General features: G+C 40.3%; 3 protein-coding genes across 7 annotated transcripts in view; all 3 read right to left on the bottom strand.

The window, feature by feature from the left end:
• The window catches only part of ccdc28b (coiled-coil domain containing 28B), a 5,158-nt gene extending 4,465 nt beyond the window's left edge, over window positions 1–693 (bottom strand). Inside the window, 4 exon segments of the mRNA XM_030718428.1 lie at window positions 29–68; window positions 70–199; window positions 459–654; window positions 657–693. Of these exon segments, the coding sequence (XP_030574288.1) occupies window positions 29–68; window positions 70–199; window positions 459–654; window positions 657–693 (403 nt within the window).
• Window positions 694–5,549: 4,856 nt separating this feature from the next.
• Window positions 5,550–10,135, bottom strand: tmem39b (transmembrane protein 39B). Of its 3 annotated transcripts, none has more exons than XM_030718747.1 (9): window positions 9,966–10,135; window positions 9,161–9,362; window positions 8,857–9,079; window positions 8,490–8,573; window positions 7,859–8,013; window positions 6,502–6,835; window positions 6,227–6,414; window positions 6,011–6,131; window positions 5,550–5,920 (listed from the first exon to the last, which is right to left on the bottom strand). In XM_030718747.1, the coding sequence occupies exons 2-9, from the start codon at window positions 9,289–9,291 to the stop codon at window positions 5,690–5,692; spliced, it is 1,467 nt and encodes a 488-aa protein (XP_030574607.1). In that variant the 5' UTR covers window positions 9,292–9,362; window positions 9,966–10,135; the 3' UTR covers window positions 5,550–5,689. The 3 variants fall into 3 exon arrangements, with proteins under 3 accessions (XP_030574607.1, XP_030574606.1, XP_030574608.1); XM_030718746.1 differs by having other exon boundaries at window positions 9,161–9,367; window positions 9,968–10,135; XM_030718748.1 differs by having other exon boundaries at window positions 8,857–9,076; window positions 9,161–9,367; window positions 9,968–10,135.
• Window positions 10,136–12,230: 2,095 nt separating this feature from the next.
• khdrbs1a (KH domain containing, RNA binding, signal transduction associated 1a) lies at window positions 12,231–17,392 on the bottom strand. Of its 3 annotated transcripts, XR_004019028.1 has the most exons (11): window positions 16,988–17,392; window positions 16,437–16,564; window positions 16,075–16,191; window positions 15,836–15,982; window positions 15,581–15,708; window positions 15,144–15,411; window positions 14,940–15,016; window positions 14,779–14,843; window positions 14,481–14,649; window positions 12,592–12,655; window positions 12,231–12,506 (listed from the first exon to the last, which is right to left on the bottom strand). XR_004019028.1 is itself a non-coding variant. In XM_030718350.1 (9 exons), the coding sequence occupies exons 1-9, from the start codon at window positions 17,151–17,153 to the stop codon at window positions 14,546–14,548; spliced, it is 1,200 nt and encodes a 399-aa protein (XP_030574210.1). In that variant the 5' UTR covers window positions 17,154–17,391; the 3' UTR covers window positions 13,626–14,545. The 3 variants fall into 3 exon arrangements, 1 of the variants encoding a protein (XP_030574210.1); XR_004019029.1 differs by lacking the exon at window positions 12,592–12,655; XM_030718350.1 differs by lacking the exons at window positions 12,231–12,506; window positions 12,592–12,655 and having other exon boundaries at window positions 13,626–14,649; window positions 16,988–17,391.
• Window positions 17,393–17,994: the final 602 nt, after the last annotated feature.

Below are 17,994 nucleotides of genomic sequence, written 5' to 3'. Positions count from 1 at the left end.
GGGGCCTGTCTTATCAAGGTTATCTCACCGAAAGCCTGCAGTTTGCCTGAGTGAAAGTCGTTGAGGAGGGTTGAGGAGGCCTCCCTCCATCTCTCTCACATCTGAGACATCTGTAAGGAAGGAGTGCTGCAAGGGGGACGACTGGAGTACTTTACTGGGCCCTGCTGGCTGGGGGGCCTTGGGCTTCTCCCTGTGGGGTCTGACAGAGAAAAAGCAGACGACTATTTCTTGTCACATATGACACCTTTCAAAAACCCAGTCGAACCATATCTTGTTTAAATAATTACTATATCTTGCTGTATCATCTAATTTGCAGGGAAACTACAACCCTGTCTTTGTGAGTTATTTTAGTGGTTGCCTAGAGAAATCCTGAGGTTGAATAGCATATGTATGAAATAATTTCTTTCTAAAGAAAAGTGCAGTCCTGGAGGGTCTCCCTAGTACATTAAGACACAAACCTGGTGATCTTTGGTGGAGCTAAGACGGCTGCAAACACCTCTTTGGGCTGTCCCGGCGCTCCTATGGATCTTTTATACTTGCCTCTGTTCTTGGGAGAAGGAGGCTGCGGCAGGCCGAGGGAGAAGGTGGCACTTTTGCTGGCAGGAAGGACGGAGAGCTTGCGGGGGTTGATGGGAGGTGGAGGCGGTTGGGGAGGGACACTTTTGGGCTCCGCTTCTTGCGCTTGTCTTCCATTATTATTTACTTATTTCTATTAGGAGAAGCTCCCTGCAGTGCAGCCTGGCTGGTGTACAGGAAATCCTGAAATGACAAAGGTAGGAAGTTAACACCGGCAGCCTGTGCAGGACTGTCACTGTGCCAAAAATGAGTGCTGCAGTCCAGGATCCTCCACTCTGCACATTTAGGGAAGCTTTAATTAGCTTAAGAGCACCCCCGGTCATCACAGAAAGTATATGTTATAGAAAAATCCAAAATCAAACATTGCCTCCACTATTTGCAATTTATATCTATAGGTACATATTTCCTATATAGGATTGCATTTAGGTAAAGGTTAGGCAGGTCAAACTGGAGGCTTGAATGATATTTTTTGGACCAAAAGTGTAAAGAGCTTAGAAAATATGTGAACCAAACTGGATGATGTACATTAAAATAAATAAATCAAACAAGCTTAAATTAGCTACCTGAATGATGAAGAAATACACGAAAGCAACACTTTTAAAACAAAAAGGACCCTATTGCACTAAGAGCCCATAATAATACGCAAACAGCCATAATAAACACAACTTTTAGACAAAAGGCTCAATGAAAGTCTCTACGCTCCATTCTTATTAGGAGCTATGGAATAATACTGTATGATAAAGAAGTTAAACACCATTACAATTGAATAAGCCAGTCAATAAATGTATTCATTTTTAATCTTTTATGAATTTCACAAAGGTGCATTAGCATTAAAAGACCTGCGCTGTATTGCGCTGCAGCAGCAGCTGAACACTTGATTCGTTTCGGTTTGAGCTGCTTTTAGTGCCGCGGATCGGCTCTTCGTTATTGTTCAGCTACATTTTAATATGATCTTGGCTTGAATTTAATGCGCTTCTCTCACTACAATGAATGGAGTCAGTGTTATGACAGCAGTTATCTGGTGAACACTGCGCCAGCCTCTGTTCAAAGTAGAATCCAAAGATGGCCACTACAGTAATACACAATGGCAACTTTATACGCTGAAATCCCCCTTTACTGGCAGAATTAACTTCACTGTACAAAATACGAATAAGGAGCAATAGGTGGACTGCAGTTTGTTGCGCCACTGGCTTAAAATCCGTGTGAAACGAGACGCGTAAACACAATTTATCGTCTGCGGATGACACAAATAAGACTTACCGAATCAATTACGCACCAGAGAGCAAAGCCGGCAGGGCGCCGGGTCGCATTTCTCCTCCTAGAATTTAGAAGTACACTTCATATGAATCCTAATGTAAAAATCACAGTGGTGTTAATGAGCCCTGCAGCCCCGGCGTTAATTACTGATGAAATGTAAAGCGCGGCATCGACGCGCTTGGCGTGCGGAGCTCAGCTGTCGTCTTTATTCTTCTTAAAGGGCCAGTCCACCCCGCCGTGTGCCGGGAGGAGGAGCAGCTGCTCCGGGCAGGTTACTGACTGGGTGCAGCCAGCAGGAGGCCGCTGTGCACTGCACGATGATGGCTCTTTAGTAAATATCCTGCTTACTGTATATCCTCTATCACAGCCCGGAGGGAGCTGTAATGGTTACTCGGGACCTGAGGATGCTACAAACAGGCCACACGGGGACGCCAATGTTCATCTTTTGCTAACACTACTGACATGATGCAATGCCAGTTTTGTGGGACGTAAACTATGAATTTCTACGTTTATTTTTGATTTTCATTGTGGCCATGGGCATGGGGTTTGTTTGAGCTGCGGTAGTTGTGGTTATTCTGTGCCTTTTCCCACATCAACTTATACTGGAAATGTATTCATTCACGTGAAATAATCAGGAACCAGTCAACAGTTAACATTTACGCATACAGTGGCTTGCAAAAGTATTCATACCCCTCCCTATTTCACTGAAATTTAATGTGAAAGACCAACACAAAGTGGTATACAAAGTGGAAAGAAAATTATACATGATTCAAAACATTTTTTACAAATAAAAAACTGAAAAGTGCGGTGTGCAAAAGTATTCAGCCCCCTTTCTCTCAGTGCAACCAATTGCATCCAGACGTTGCCTGATGACTGCTAATGACTAAAAAGAGTCCACCTGTGTGTAATCTAATCTCAGTACAAATACAGCTGCTCCGTGACGGCCTCAGAGGTTGTTAAGAGAATATTGGGGAGTAAACGGCATCATGAAGTTTAAAGCAGGCTTAGGCTATAAAAAGATTTCCCAAGCTTTGAACATCTCACAGTGCACTATACAATCCATTATCCAGAAATGGAAAGAGTATGGCACAACTGTAAACCTACCAAGGCAAGGCCGTCCACCTAAACTTACAGGCCGAACAAGGAGAGCAATGATCAGAGATGCAGCCAAGAGGCCCATGGTGACTCTGGACGAAATGCAGAGATCCACAGCTCAGGTGGGGGAATCTGTCCACAGGACAACTATTAGTCGTGCACTGCACAAATGTGGTCTTTATGGAAGAGTGGCAAGAAGAAAGCCATTGTTAAAAGAAAACCATAAAAAGTCCCATTTGCAACGTTTGCCAGAAGCCATGTTGGGGACACAGCAAACATGTGGAACAAAGTGAACTTTTTGGCCAAAATGCAAAACGCTATGTGTGGCAGAGAATTAACACTGCACATCACTCTGAACACACCATCGCCACTGTCAAATATGGTGGTGGCAGCATCATGCTCTGGGGCTGCTTCTCTTCAGCAGGGACAGGGAAGCTGGTCAGAGTTGATGGGAAGATGGATGGAGCCAAATACAGGGCAATCTTGGAAGAAAACCTGTTGGAGTCTGCAAAAGACTTGGGACTGGGGCGGAGGTTCACCTTCCAGCAGGATAACGACCCTAAACATAAAGCCAGGGCTACAATGGAATGGTTTAAAACAAAACATATTCATGTGTTAGAATGGCCCAGTCAAAGTCCAGACCTAAACCCAATCGAGAATTTGTGGCAAGATCTGAAAACTGCTGTTCACAAACGCTCTCCATCTAATCTGACTGAGCTTGAGCTGTTTTGCAAAGAAGAATGGGCAAAAATTTCAGTCACTAGATGTGCAAAGCTGGTGGAGACGGACCCTAAAAGCTGTAATTGCAGCAAAAGGTGGTTCCACAAAGTATTGACTCAGGGGGGCTGAATACTTTTGCACACCGCACTTTTCAGTTTTTTATTTGTAAAAAATGTTTTGAATCATGTATAATTTTTGTTCCACTTCACAATTGTATACCACTTTGTGTTGGTCTTTCACATTAAATTCCAGTGAAATATATTTATGTTTGTGGTTGTAATGTGACAAAATATGGAAAAGTCCAATGGGTATGAATACTTTTGCAAGCCACTGTAGATCACCTTCAAATAACTAACTTTCACTTAACTATTTGAAAATGATCTGACTTTGGGCAAAATAAATGTGCACTTGTCACCAATTAATTAATTAATAAGCCCTTTTGCTTTAACAGTTCAGATGTGTTTTTGCAAGAGTTCTGCACATTTTCTAAATTCTGCACAATGAAACCTTTAGGACGATTTTTAGGATTCAAGCATCTCAGCTTATGTCTTAGCAAACCAGCAACATTATTGAAAATAAATAATTTTAATTGATTTTTCAGGCAGAAAAAAAAAATGTGAACCTTTTTTTTTTTGTAACTCCTCCAAGCTGCCTGTGTGCGCACAGCACCAGAAGAAAGAGTGCAGGAGGTGGTATGTGTCTGGTGGGTATAATTAATTATCCATTTTCTTCCACTTATCCTTTTCAGGGTCGCAGGGACCAAAAGATTCGGTAGTTATATTAACGCAATGCAATTTTTCAATTACTGCTCAGTAAATGAAACTGATGATGCCACAAAATAGGGAAATATGTGGTCCTCCAACAGAAGAAGCATGATAGATTTGGGACATCTCAGCTTGAACTCCATGTGTACTACATGCTTAACTATTTGTGTTTTTGGACCTGAGCTGCTGTTTTCATATGAGCAAGTGTAGTGAGCAGAGTTTAAATTGTGGATCACCATTTGGATGATTACCATTTTCTGCTCTAACTGGTTTTATAAGCTGTGCTACTATACATTATAGTAGTACAGTACATAGTGGTACATCAGTTGCTTGCATAAAGCCTTATTTGCATGTTTTAAGTTTAAAAACTATGTATTAGATACACTATGTTGCCACAAGTATCCACTCACCCATTCTTAATGGGTGAGTGGATGACTTTTATGTTTGTCTTTTGTTGTTTTTATTCTTGTTTTATTCTTCCATGTTCAGCACTTTGGTCAGTGCTTACTGTTTTAAAGTGCTATATAAATAAATTGGCTTGGCTTGGCTAATTCATAGGGTTTAATATGAAGCTGGCCCACCCTTTGCAGCTATAATAGCTTCAACTCTTCTGGGAAGGGTTTCCATATTTGTACGTTTCAGTAACCACTGCAGCTGTTTTCCTACCAAAATATAAAGAAATAAGAGGTGGCCCAAGATCTTTGGACAGGACTGTATACTGGGGGTACTTGCTTGGCCTTGTCTGTGGCATTCATCACTGAGTGACCATGGTTGCTTCTGTTTTAACTGGTACAATTGCAGCTACTAAACACAATGATAGAACAGAACATAAAACCTTCATTCATTTCCAGAAACACTGCATCAGTGGTTCTACTGATTTTCTAAAAAGATAAGAGTGCATTTTAAAAAAAATATAAACTTGATGCATGGAGTCTGGGCAAACACTATGGCATCCAAATGCAAAGCAGCATTTTTAGACCAATTCCAGAGAAATACAATGCAGAATAATTCCACTTCTTCTGCACAAAGTTGCCATTATGAAGGAATCAATAGACACAGCTATCTGGAATATTGGTCACAGTATTTTAGAGGCATCTTGTAATCAGCATGGACTGAGAATATAATAAAAATTAAACATTTAAAGTAATAAAAAAATATTTATTTTTATTATGGCAGGTCAGAACAAAAACGTGACACAAAATGTCGTTTGTAGAAAAAATACAGAGCTCTTAGGCATGTTTATCTTGTTCCAAAGTGAGTGAGACAATAACTTAAGTCTAACTAACTTTCTGGTCTGATGAGTTTGAGTATGAGTATGCCTTTCCAAGAACTATTCTGTCTCTGAGAAGTTTGAAGAAGGCGTAGTAGTTGCTGAAGAGAATCAGGGCCAGCGATATCGTCTGATGCCACTTTTCTGAGCATATCAACGAGTAAAGCTGGTAGAATATCATGGCACCTTCCAGGACGATGAGTATGTTCAATATTCGTAAAGGCTTGTTGAAGAAGAACTAGAAGGAGAGGATATATCATTACAGGTGCTGTAAAGACTTTGATAACTATTATGATTCTACAAGTCCTGTTCATTTAGGAATACTTACATAGAAGCGATAATGGGAAACATCTGATGGGATTGCAACATTATAGTGGCCCATGGCCTTATATACATTCTTATTATGTTTTACCAGGACTCCCTGTGGCCACATGTACTCTTCAGTCCATCTGTGTGAAGAAACAGGGAGCAGTGAGCTTTGAGTTTGATTAAAATGAGTCTGACTGAACCTAAAGTGCTGTAATAAACTAAAAGCGGTCCATACATGTGCTGGAGGACGTTGGAGCAGAGCGAGGGATCTACTTTCTGCCAGCAGCCAAGGTGGGCTGCAGCTTTGTGAAGCAGGTCACAATATCGAGGTGGCAACAAATGCCTCATGAGAATGATTGAGGTACTGACTGACACCAAGATGAAGAGCTCACAAGACCACCGCTTATCCACATATTGGGTACTCTGAAGGCAAATATGGAGGCAGACTTTGAGAACAGCTGCACAATCATATTGAATTAAAGTGGCAAGTTAAGTCCAACAGTTTCTTACCTTAACAAACCATACGGGTACAAAAGCCACATAGTACGCACTGAGCATTGAGCTGACCAACACCTCTTTCATCCTCCAGTTAAAATCCATCTTCAAGTACTCCACCTCCTTGCGGATTAGGTCAGGGGATAGGCAGCAGGCATGGGTTGGCATGGCCTGGACACCATACAGCTGGCTGGTGTGCTGCTTCCATGTCTCTTTCAGCACAGTCAGATAATCCCTGCCCCAGCCCACGCTGCCAACCTCTTTGGAGCCAATGCTGGCGATGGGTGAGAGTGGACCTGCTCTTCGGAAGTCACAGCTCAATCGGAACAAGGGAATATACATCCCAAACCTGTGTGTGTTGGGGGGAAGTCACAATTAACTTCTACAGATCATGACAACACTACAGCTGGGGTAGTAGCAGGCAAAAGAAAACAGCATAAACTGAGAGGCACAGATTTTTGTCATATTAATTCAGAGCTCTATAATGCCACGTATGAAAGTTTTATCCTCTTTTGGTTTAATGCTGAACATGACACATTATCTGCACATATTCTTGCTTGCGGAAGCCCTATAGCAACCAATGGAAATATTTCAGTTGAATATGGAAACGCTTAAATTCAGGAACTGTGTGTAATACTCCTACTGACCAAAAAAGGCCACAGCCAATCACACATCAACCTTCATACCGTAGTATACCAATGACTGTAATCAAGTAATGAAAGGTTCACCAAACAAAATCTGGCTCTTCAAATGTCATGCCAACAAGCTATGCTATCAAATATGACAGGAAGGTAGGAGGCACATCACTGTAGCTAAATTTCTTTCTTGGTATTAACATGTAGTAAACCAAAAGTGTTTTAACTTTAACACCAAACACAGCATGCAAACAATATGTAAATATTCATTTTCAAAATGTGGTTCAGACTACTTTTAAGTGAGTACAAAACATTTGGTGAGCTTCTACTATATAATGGCAAAAACTGTTTTCAGTCCAAATGTATCACAGCCAAATACAGCTTAAAATAAAAGTAATTCACACTAAAATTTCTTCTAGCCTTTATGGCCTGCTGGTCAGTGGTTAATGTGGGCTGGAACAGAGGCTAGATCTACTAAGAGCAGTAAAATTCAGAGCCAGCATTCACATAGGTCAGCTGATCACAGCACAAAGAAAACAAATGCACAGGAGCTCAAAGTCCAGATGAATCTGACAGTCCTTTTGGAGCGCTGCATAAATGTCTCTGGGACCACCTTAAAACATCACAACTATTTAATTTAATCAGTGGGAGAAAGGCAACAAAGTATCAGTTCGACAAGAAGGAAACTTTGTCACTGTGCAAACCGGACCCCCACCCCCACCCCCCAGGATACTTACGGGTAGCAGAGGAAGAGCAGGCTAAGGACAGAATAAGTTCTGAAGAGGTAAATGAGAGAGCGGCACAGGCTCCAACCTGTCAGTGTTAGTACCGCAAACCGCGCCATCACTAAGAAGATCGAGTGAGGGAAGGAGAGTTTCCCACTCTGTGATGCCTGGGGCAGAGAAAACGAGAACAAAACAGTCAAATCTGTGAATGCAGTTTTCCCACTAAGGCATGATATAACATAAGCACGATCAAAGATATGTGAGAAACAAAGCACAGTAAAGATGCACCTAAATAAACTTCAGGCATGTATCTGAAGATCCCATTTACTGAAATGTTACCATTAGAAGAATCTTTTAAAAAGGAAATTATTAAATTGGAGCTGAGCAGTGTGCAGACTGGTTCCTTAATAACAACTTTTTTTCCCCATCTGGGCTTCTTGCCTGGAAATTTCTTCATCAGTATTACAAACAAAAACAAAAAGGCATGGGCTACAGTCTTTTTGCATGAGGTGTTTTTGAGAGCCTTGCATCCAATAAAAAGTAATGTGACACATTGCTACTTTATATTTGAACGTACAGAAATGCAGACCTGCAAACAAATGATGGTTTCTGACAAGATAAAAGCCAAAAACTGAATTCTTACCTCTTTAACAATGGCTGCAATTAACCTCCTTGCCAGTATGATGACTGTGAACACCAGCATGTTATAATCAATAAGATGGAAGTTCTGTAAAAACACAGATTTTTGCTCCCATCGTTATCTGGCAAGTAACAGTTCAATCACTGTTGCCATCCTGATTTCACAAACTGGTATCCCACCTCAACTCTTCCACTAAAAACGTTTTATGAGGCGTTTCTATATTAAATTGACTGAGGATCTAAGAATGAGGGTCACATTCTGCGCAAACAGATTTAAACAGAATTACGATGATCAACAAAGCCACTGCTCAAACCACAAGCGTGTTTGTTAAAAAAACAAAACAAAACAAAACTGGACACCGAGTACTCACCAGCGATGTATGTGAGGGAGGGTGCGATGGGGGGTACCACCACACAGTCTTGTAGATATTGACATAGTGGACAAAGAGAGCAATGAGGTGGCAGAAGAAAAGATGGAGCTCAAACAGCACGTTTTGATCCACCGACAACTCTGGGATCTTACAGTGCTTCAGAGGAACCACAGTCTGGGCAGCGAGCGGAGGGCTGGACATGCAAGTTCCCGAGCCGCTCCTGCTGACAGATCAGATGGCACAAAAATTCCTGAAGAGGCCACACACACACAGCTCAGGAGCAGTATATCAGAGCCTGACCTACCTTGTACGAGATCGCACCCCAGTGACCGGGGAACTGGTTGTGTGGTTGCCATTGCCGACCGAGCCTGAGTCGCTGCTTAGTGGAGGTCTGCAGTACGTGGTACGATTTGCTCCTCTCCTTCCACCAGCCATTGTGGACACACCCACAGAACACCTCTTTCAGTTATTTTGGTGATTTGCCCTCTTGTTGTTGTTGTTGTTGTTGTACCTGTTTGCACCAAGCCAGAAGATGAGAGGATTAATTTGGAATATCTAGCCAATATAAAATATTTATTGTAATTTAAATCAGCCTGTGGTATCTCTCAAGAAAGATACATTTTACTGCCATTAAACTAGCTGTTGGCTTGACATTATGAACAGAATGACAAAATAAAATGAGGCGTGCAGAGCCAAAAACTAACAGAAGACCTTTACTGTAAGACAGTAAGACGCCTTTGCAACCCGAAGATCTGACAGCCAGTAAATCATAAATAAGCATCGCAAATAAGTTTTCACTCGCTGCATAGCATCCCTCACTAGAGTGCAACTTTTGCGGAAGCTGATATTACAAGCTAAGCTAAGTAGCTACATTATTCGCTTTATACCATGAAGAAACAAAAAATGGTATAAAGCCGTGTGTACCAGAGACATGGGGCTGCAAAGCGAACAACGTGGAGCTACACAATGAGGGACGGAACCCAGTCTGTCCGCCAAGACCATGCTTGACTAAATATCAAGTCTGAGTCTGAGGCCTAGGCTAGCAGTAGCTCTGGCTAGCCAGGTACATTCCAACCCACCAAACAGGCTAGGCGAGGAAATGTACGCTTACCAGCGTCTGGTGTCTGAGTCAGGTGGTGCTCTGTAGCAGCGACAATGAGCTAAACACCGCAAAATTTCTGAATATTTGTTGAAAGACGAGCGTGTGTGTCCCTGACAGCAGCAGAGACACTCATTGTTGATGTGAAACTAGCCGTTGATAGACTGCGAAGCGGATATGTTAGCGACCTGTGGGAGGAGAGTAATTTAAAGGGACATTTCACCAATATTTAAGCAAGAAAAGAACGGAAAGTTAATGTAAACTAATTTTAGCTCACGGGTCACATACGGCCCAATCTAATCTAAAATTGCCTGATAATATATTTTGAAAAAAAATCTCAAGTTCAAATCCGGCTCTCTATATATTTTGGTGAGTCTATCCTGATTTTTTCATTTCACAGTTTGTGCATCTTTTTAATAATAGAGATATGTCTGTAATGTTTCTTTATATGTGGCGTACTGGCGGTTTCGATACATAATGTTTACATATATTATACATACATTTTATAACTATTCGTTAAAAATATACCATTTTCACTATGACAGGGGAATCAGTGTGACTCTACCTAATCCGATTACCTGCTTAAAAAGTGAGTAATAAGTTATTTAATCCCCATATCGCAAAGAAATGCTGCAGTAGTAAATCAAAGAAATCTGCTAGCACGACTCCGTAGAGGTTACACTTTAAGAAATAAATGCCTAAAATTACAGAGGAAAAAAGCAGTGGCAGTGCCTTACCTGGACTTTAATCTATTTAAAAACATTTTTTTAATTCATAGAAAATGTCCTATTTTTCTACTGTCACCCACTGTAAAAATGAATTTAAAAAAAGTATTTCTATATGAAAGAGTGAAAAATTTATTTAAAAAAAATGATTTAATGTAGTACTTAAAAAAAACTAATTTTCTCGCATTTAATCGGTAATCTTTTCTTTGTGTAGTATACCATGTCATAGGCAATGACTGTCCGTAAGAAGGCTGTAAAACCAGTGGAAATACAGTTAAATATCTAACTTTATGCCTTATTGCATTGCAATTTTCACATTTTCCAGCTTTTCAGTGGGCCGGATTGGAGCCTTTGGTGGTCCGGTTCTGGCCCCTGGTCAAGGAAGTATAGTATAAGACACACTGTGGTTTATCACTGTATATTTGCACAATTTGCCCTTGTTTTTTTTTTTTTCTTGCTGTTAATTTACATCACAGCATCCTAGATGCCATTATACTGGCTACCTTTCCTTTTCTTAGTGGCTAACTAGAGTTAAAGTGTTCATTTAATCTTTATTCTTGACCTTTTTCCCTCACTGGTGTCTTAGTGAGTGAGAAGACTGTAAAACTGACACCCTTTCTGTGACCCATTCATCAGCATTTCTAGCACAAAACTCACTGATGCAAAAAAAACCAAAAAACATATCTTTAACTTCCCTGTTTTAATACAGGATTATAAAAGTGACCTGTGTGCAGATCAGTCTGCAGTAACTGTAATCCATCTCTATATAATTCTGCCTTTTGGTTTAATAGATTGATTTGGTGCAACCTGAGCACTGATACATTGAGAGATGATTATGAAGCAAATAACACTTCTTTGCTACTTTGCAAAAGGCATTGAACATTTTATTTTTTTCACCCAGTTGGCTTTAAAACACTATTACTAGCAGTGGTTTACTCATGATTAGTAGTGAAAGTAAAAATATCTGCATTAACTTTTAATATTAGTGAGATTTACAAATCCTCACCCACCTATTACCTATGCCTACATTTGGCATAAAGAAACAGATGTTTTAATGCAGTGCTCAAAATTACTTAGAACAGTAAAATCCTAATAAAACACTAAATAAATTAAAAAACTTTAGATTTATAAACGATTTTCCTCATCTCACATATTCTGTTCCTGGAACTTATCACAGCCGATTTTTGTGTTATGTGGAACAGCTAAAAGAAAAACTGGAAGCTGACTCATTACTGGGATTGTGTTAAATAGGCTAAAAAACAAAACACACTGGCCCAGGTTCAAACCTGGATGGGCATTTAATCCAAAACCAAAGATCAGCATTTACAGTTCCCTACTACGAGTAGAGTAGGAAACTGTAAATGGATGTTTACAGTGTAGATGGATGTTACTCGGGTATTGCAAGAAAATAAACTTCCAATTAATCTTTGAATCTTAGACTATGTAACATGACAAGAATGAGTTTTCATGTTAAAAATATAGTTTTGATTTACTTAATGAAAACAATGACATTTGGAACTCATTGTTAAAAAAAATTAAAAAATGCACCATTTATAGAAATTATTTTATTTATATATAAATATAAAAAGGCAACCTTTTTAAGAAAGAAAAAAAAAATCTTCAAGGACATTCAAGGACAAGTATCCACTATCAACTGTACACCCATCAGTTTTAAAGCAACGTTTCATGACTCAATCACTTTCTCAGTTGTCCTGGAGAAAGCGCAGTCAAAAGAGGAAAACGTAAAAGCTCTGAATCATTTTAATCGAGGACTCTGTCTCAGAGACACTGCGAGGCCTCTGCTCTTTCCGGGAACTTCAATGGACCTGTTGAAGACAGAAAGTAGGGTTTAATAACTTAAACTTAAAAACAATAAAGCCAACACTCAACTGCACTTTCTCTTCAACTGACCTTAAAAGGTCTGCTATTGCTGAAGTTCAATCTATCAACTGCACCTACGCAGTTCTCAGATAACCTAAGAGGAGAAAAACAAATGAGATGTGGAACGCACTAGCGCCAACATTCAAACAGTAGGCAAGAAACATGCAAAAACTAAAATTTTATACTAAAAGTATCATGCAACTCAAGCTGAAGGGTTTTTGTCCACTAATGGGATGTTTTAAGGCTTTGAGTGCAACTAGTAATTTTCATTAAAACTACAGTCTATAACATTATAAAGATGGAAATAAGTATTAGGTGAAATGAATGGGCAATTATTGGTTTTATTTGGAGCAAGAGTTGCATCACAACCACATCTGTTTTGTACGGCTTATTTTGCCTGGAATAACTAATAGTAGCATAATTTTGTACTTAAATAATTTTGATGTTTTGGATGACTTGCATTACTTGGATGTTTTGCACAGAAAATAATAATAAAAAAAAAAAAAAAATCTAACAAATGAGTGTTGGGGTTAGTTTTACCTTCTTGTGGCGATCTTTAGGCTTTTAGAATCCTCTCCTCTGCGATATTTTTCTTTTATAAAAACCAGCCAGCATGACTTTGCATCAAAGTCAAGTAAGATCCCTGCAAGCTTGATTTGAAATACTGTTGAAATTCAGTTATTTCAAGCGGCTGAAGATACACTGCTCTCTCGAGAGCTTGAAGAGATGCACTAACTAAAGGTTAAATGACAATACATATTCAAGCACTAGATCATTCTCAAGTCAAACATGTGTTTGGCAGCACATTACCTCAAGGAATGATGAGCTTTATTTAATCTTTTTTCTTTTTTTAAAGGTGGCATTACAAGTATCATTTAGATACGTTTTGAAGACAGACGAAGAGGATAGACTCATTGCCAAAAACACTGCTTTTTGAATTTTAAAAATCAAGGTTGAAGTGTACACATACAGCTTATTCAGCATTGTTGAAAACCATTGGAGGACCATTTTCACAAACTGAAGATATTCCTTTGGTACAACAAAGGCAAAAATACCATGTTTAGGTCGATTAAAAAGAAACTAGAAACTTTATTGAAACACGCACTGCAGAAAGACATTTTTGGGATATGTTTAGTAACCTATTTAGTCAAAAGGTACACAAGCATTGAGCATTTTGGAGACGGCACGACTTAAGCATACACAGTTGTCCTAAGGTTATATACAAAAGATCTGAGTTGGCTGCAGCCTTCCTTACACACAGTAAGGGTTATTAATCCTTCAAACTTTACAAGAATTAGTCGATCATCAGTAATTATTTTGCAAGTAATAGAGCGAGTTTTCATAAAATACCAATTGTAAAAGGGTGGTGGAAAATAAAGGCCTTTATTCTTTGTCAAATGGATTACTGATTTTTTTTTTTTCCCCCTCCTTTTTTTTGCAGTAAACTCAAGACGAGATTTATAATGTAATATAAACAAATAAGACTTTGTTTTAGTCAAAACAGCTCAGATCTATATTTGAGTTTGCTACTAAATGTGTTTAAATTATAGTAAATTTACAAATTGAGTCATTATGAATAATTTTTGTCCAGTCGTGAAGGACTTTTAAAAATGCAGCCTATGTGAGAAGAATTAATCGCCACAATCACAGTTTGTGCAGGAACCATTAACAAAAATATTAACCATCAAATGTCACTAAGAAAAAAAAGTCACTCTTATTCCTTTGTTAGGTTTAAGTCACTAAGACCTCAACTACGCAACTGAACCAAACATTAAAAACAGATAAACAATGGAGAAAAAAAAAAAAAATCTCATGTTTCTCCTCTGGCACTATGATACATCCAACAAAATGTCTGAGTTTAAAAAAATAAAATAAACCATAAAAAAAAAGTGGAAAAAAGGAAACGAGAGGGAAATTACTTTTGAAAAGTTAAGCGAGTTACAATCGGAGACAGTTGCCATTGCAACTCTCTACCAGTAGCTGTTCAGTATCTTCCATAAGGATGCTCTCTGTACGATCCCTTCGTCTGCCTAGTTGGAGGGGCTTTGCCTCCAGCCCCGGCCCATGAGTTGTCCCAATCATCTTGTGCTAGAAGGAAGGCAGAGACACACAAGAGAAAAGTGCAAACGCTTCAAGTAACATTCTGCAAAGCAATCCCTTGGTGCATACTCTTGTAAGACAAAACTGAAACTAAACACATGGCTGATTAAGACTTACCATAACCACCCTCATATGATGGATCTTGTGCTTCACCATGTCCATAATCGTAATACTCTGTATCCCTGAGGGCCAGTCATGAAGAAGTGTTAAGACAGTAAACTCCCAATTTTAAAAAAATAAATAAATAACTTTTTTTACATAAATTAAACTTGACTTACGCAGGTGCAGATGGCTGGCTATAATAACTATCATATCCCTCATAGGCAGGTTCTGCATATGAGTCATCATAGGCAGGCTAGACAAAAAAAAAAAAAAAAGAAGTTAACATCAAATCTCTATAATTACAAAATAAACCGTGTACACACAGCAAGGAATCAGTGCCATTCATGTAGAAATGAAGTGAAATAGGACTTAAGACTTACATAATCCTCATAAGCATCAGGCTTGGACCCTGATGCTGAGGGTGGAACCTGGTGTTGCTGGTGAGACAACGCTGCGGAGGGGAGCATCCTGGGAGCCCCTGCTGAAGGTGGTCTGGAGCGGGGAGCCGAGCCTCCTCTAGCTGGAGCAGCAGGTGGTCCACCCCTACCAGATGGAGCACCTCTGGGAGCACCGCCTCTTCCTGGTGCTCCCCGTGGAGCCCCGCCGCGCATTGCTCCTCGAGGAGCCCCACGTGGCATTCCTCGCCCTCTGTGGAAAGTCGGAAAATTAAAATCAGACTCCAGTCCAGACTAATCTTTTTTGAATAGCTGTTCTGTTAAATCAGTTAAGGCCTTGTTTTCACACCAGTGCAGTTTGTTGCCAAATGATGATACGATACTGTAGTAGTGGAGGATGTCAACAATATTCTGGCTCATACCTTGGTCCTCCAGCACCTGATGGTCCACCTCTGCCCCTTCCTAGATGACCACCTCGCCCCCTGCCTGAACCATCCTGGGATCCATTGAGGAAGAGTGGATCCATGTATGGATCATGCTCACCAGGTTCCTATTGATGAGGCAACAGATAAACATGCATGGCATTAGTGTTGAGTATCCATGGATTAGTGCATATCTAGCATAAAACTTGAACGGGACTCTAATTTAGGATGGGGGAAGTTCCTCCACACACATACCGGAATAAGGAACTTCTTGACCTCCTCCATGGCATGAGCCATGCGCAAGTAAGCTTCGGGTATGGGTGCAGTCACCTCAATGAACACATGCAGCTCCATGGCGAGGTGAGCATATTTAGCCTCACCACCCTTCCTAAGTTCTTCCTCCTGAAAATGTACAAATGCAAATAGTGAGCACACAAAACTCACTAGCCAAAGGAATGATGCAGGGCAATAAGATAAAAGGAAAGGAAACAAACCTTGTTCTTGTCCCTCATGGAACCTTTACCCAGAACTGAAATCTTTGCCCCAGTTTCCTCTTGGAGTCTCTTGATCGTGCTACCCTGAGGTCCCAGGAGCTTTCCGACAAAGTTGACCTGCAATAAATTAATGATTCACGTGAGCACCTCAGAGAACCCTCCAGCTCCCAGTTGCATTTCTTTCCACACAGAAACTGGTTTAGTAGGGCACTTAAAAGGAGTGGATTTTGATAAAGCCTAATCTGAGAAATCATTACAATCGTTGCTGTTACATCAGTAAATTGATTTTTCCCGTGGTGATTTAGTGGTTCAAGTGGTTTCAAACTATGGTTAAAATATAAATAAATAGGGGAAAGACATACCCTAGGGTACTGCTTGGTGGGAATAAGGACTCGCTCTTTGAGTTTCAGATTTTTGGTAGCAAACAGGTCCAGATAGGTTTCCTTCTCAGGCTCTTTCTTGATTTCTCCTTTCTGGATCCGCTCAATTTCTGCAGGAATTCAACCGGTTTAAATGGTTAGCATTCATACACTGATGCATTGATAATAATAGAGAAAGGACGGTTTGTGTTTCCCTGTATCGCCGTAACAAGTACTAATTCAACAAAAGTTTGAGTGCATTCGGGTTTTAATTCAAACAAATGGTGCCTAAGAATCGGTTGCTGTCCGAGCATTTGTGTTAGCTGTGACTAGCCTTGTATAAAATATATTTTTAACTCCCATTACAATGGTTGAAAGCCAGTGAATTAATCACAGATCGACAGGAACGAGCTGACCTGCATCGCTATCAACCACGTGTTTAATGCGCCATTGTTCAGGCCTCTGTTAGTTCGGCTAAGGAAAGAGAAACCAGGCCGCACGCCGGGCTAACTAGCCCGCGTAAGCATTCATGGTTAAGCAAACATCCACATTACCTGCAGAAATTAGTTTCATAGCGTGCGTGAACGATGAATCCAGGCTGTCCTTTTCAGCCAAGAGCTCCGGGAGGTACTTAGTGTCTTCCATTTTGATTTTACTCTCTGCTGGCTTTGACTCTATGGTGGGCTCTGCGTTGCTCTTATTAGCATTCGCTTGGCTCATAACGCACGAACGTGGTCGGTTAAACGAACGAAGCCCCGCTCGGTTAGCTAAGCTTCACCCTTAAACGAAACTGCAAAAAAGAAAACGAGTGCACCGATATAATAAGTCGAGCTTGCAAAGCACCGCCGGCGTCTTTTCAGCTACAAGACGTCGCGATCTCCTCAGCAGACAAAGGAGGGATGGCGCAGCTGCATTTCAGCGGGATGGGAGGAGGAAACCCGGAAAGAGGGCAGTGACGTCACTGCCATAAACGTCAGAGCCCTGATTACCTGCTGTTACACTGATGTGCAAAAGCCAGAGACACCCTTCATTTATTTGGATATTAGCTGCTTTTCTCTCATTTTTCGCCCAGCCCTTGCAGCTTTTCAGATGTTTCTTGTTGTTGTTGTTAAGCCACTCAACACTGATCTATGACTCATTCAAGCACACACAAACAAAACCCCACATCTACTTAAAAGGATTAACCAATGTTGTCTACGCAACAATATACAAACAGACAGTGCTGTTAATCAACATCTACTATAGTCTGGATTATCTAAACCTTCCCATGTTTAGTACCCTGTGAAGACAATATGCTACTGGTGCAAAACCCTTGTATTTTGTATTTCCTAGGAGCAACAGTGCAAAAATAACTGTAGTGGCTCCTTTTGCTAAAACAGAGTCACAGTTAAGAATATAATGAAAACAGATTATATAGGGTTTCAAAGGACAGAGGATCAGGTCAGCCTCTTTAGCTCAGATTTCCACACTTCTCAAGATAACAAGCCTGTATTCCTGGGAAAACATCATTGCATATAAACATCACACCAAGCCAAGCTAGCATATTTGAAACAATTTTAAC

Source organism: Archocentrus centrarchus, chromosome 22, assembly GCF_007364275.1.
Source record: "Archocentrus centrarchus isolate MPI-CPG fArcCen1 chromosome 22, fArcCen1, whole genome shotgun sequence".
NCBI classification, from domain to species: Eukaryota; Metazoa; Chordata; class Actinopteri; order Cichliformes; family Cichlidae; genus Archocentrus; species Archocentrus centrarchus.
The sequence above is the reverse complement of the archived record's forward strand: the minus strand, read 5'-3'. Positions and strand labels throughout refer to the sequence as shown.

Coding starts and splice junctions, on each gene's coding strand:
- tmem39b (XM_030718747.1), bottom strand. CDS start 9,291: ATGGCTGGTGGAAGGAGAGGAGCAAATCGTACCACGTACTGCAGACCT. Junction 8,014..8,489: donor TTGCAGCCATTGTTAAAGAG/GTAAGAATTCAG, acceptor TCTCTGCCCCAG/GCATCACAGAGTGGGAAACT. Junction 6,836..7,858: donor CTGCTCTTCCTCTGCTACCC/GTAAGTATCCTG, acceptor CAACACACACAG/GTTTGGGATGTATATTCCCT.
- khdrbs1a (XM_030718350.1), bottom strand. CDS start 17,153: ATGAGCCAAGCGAATGCTAATAAGAGCAACGCAGAGCCCACCATAGAG. Junction 15,709..15,835: donor TCAAGAAGTTCCTTATTCCG/GTATGTGTGTGG, acceptor CCTCATCAATAG/GAACCTGGTGAGCATGATCC. Junction 14,650..14,778: donor ATCATATGAGGGTGGTTATG/GTAAGTCTTAAT, acceptor CCTTCCTTCTAG/CACAAGATGATTGGGACAAC.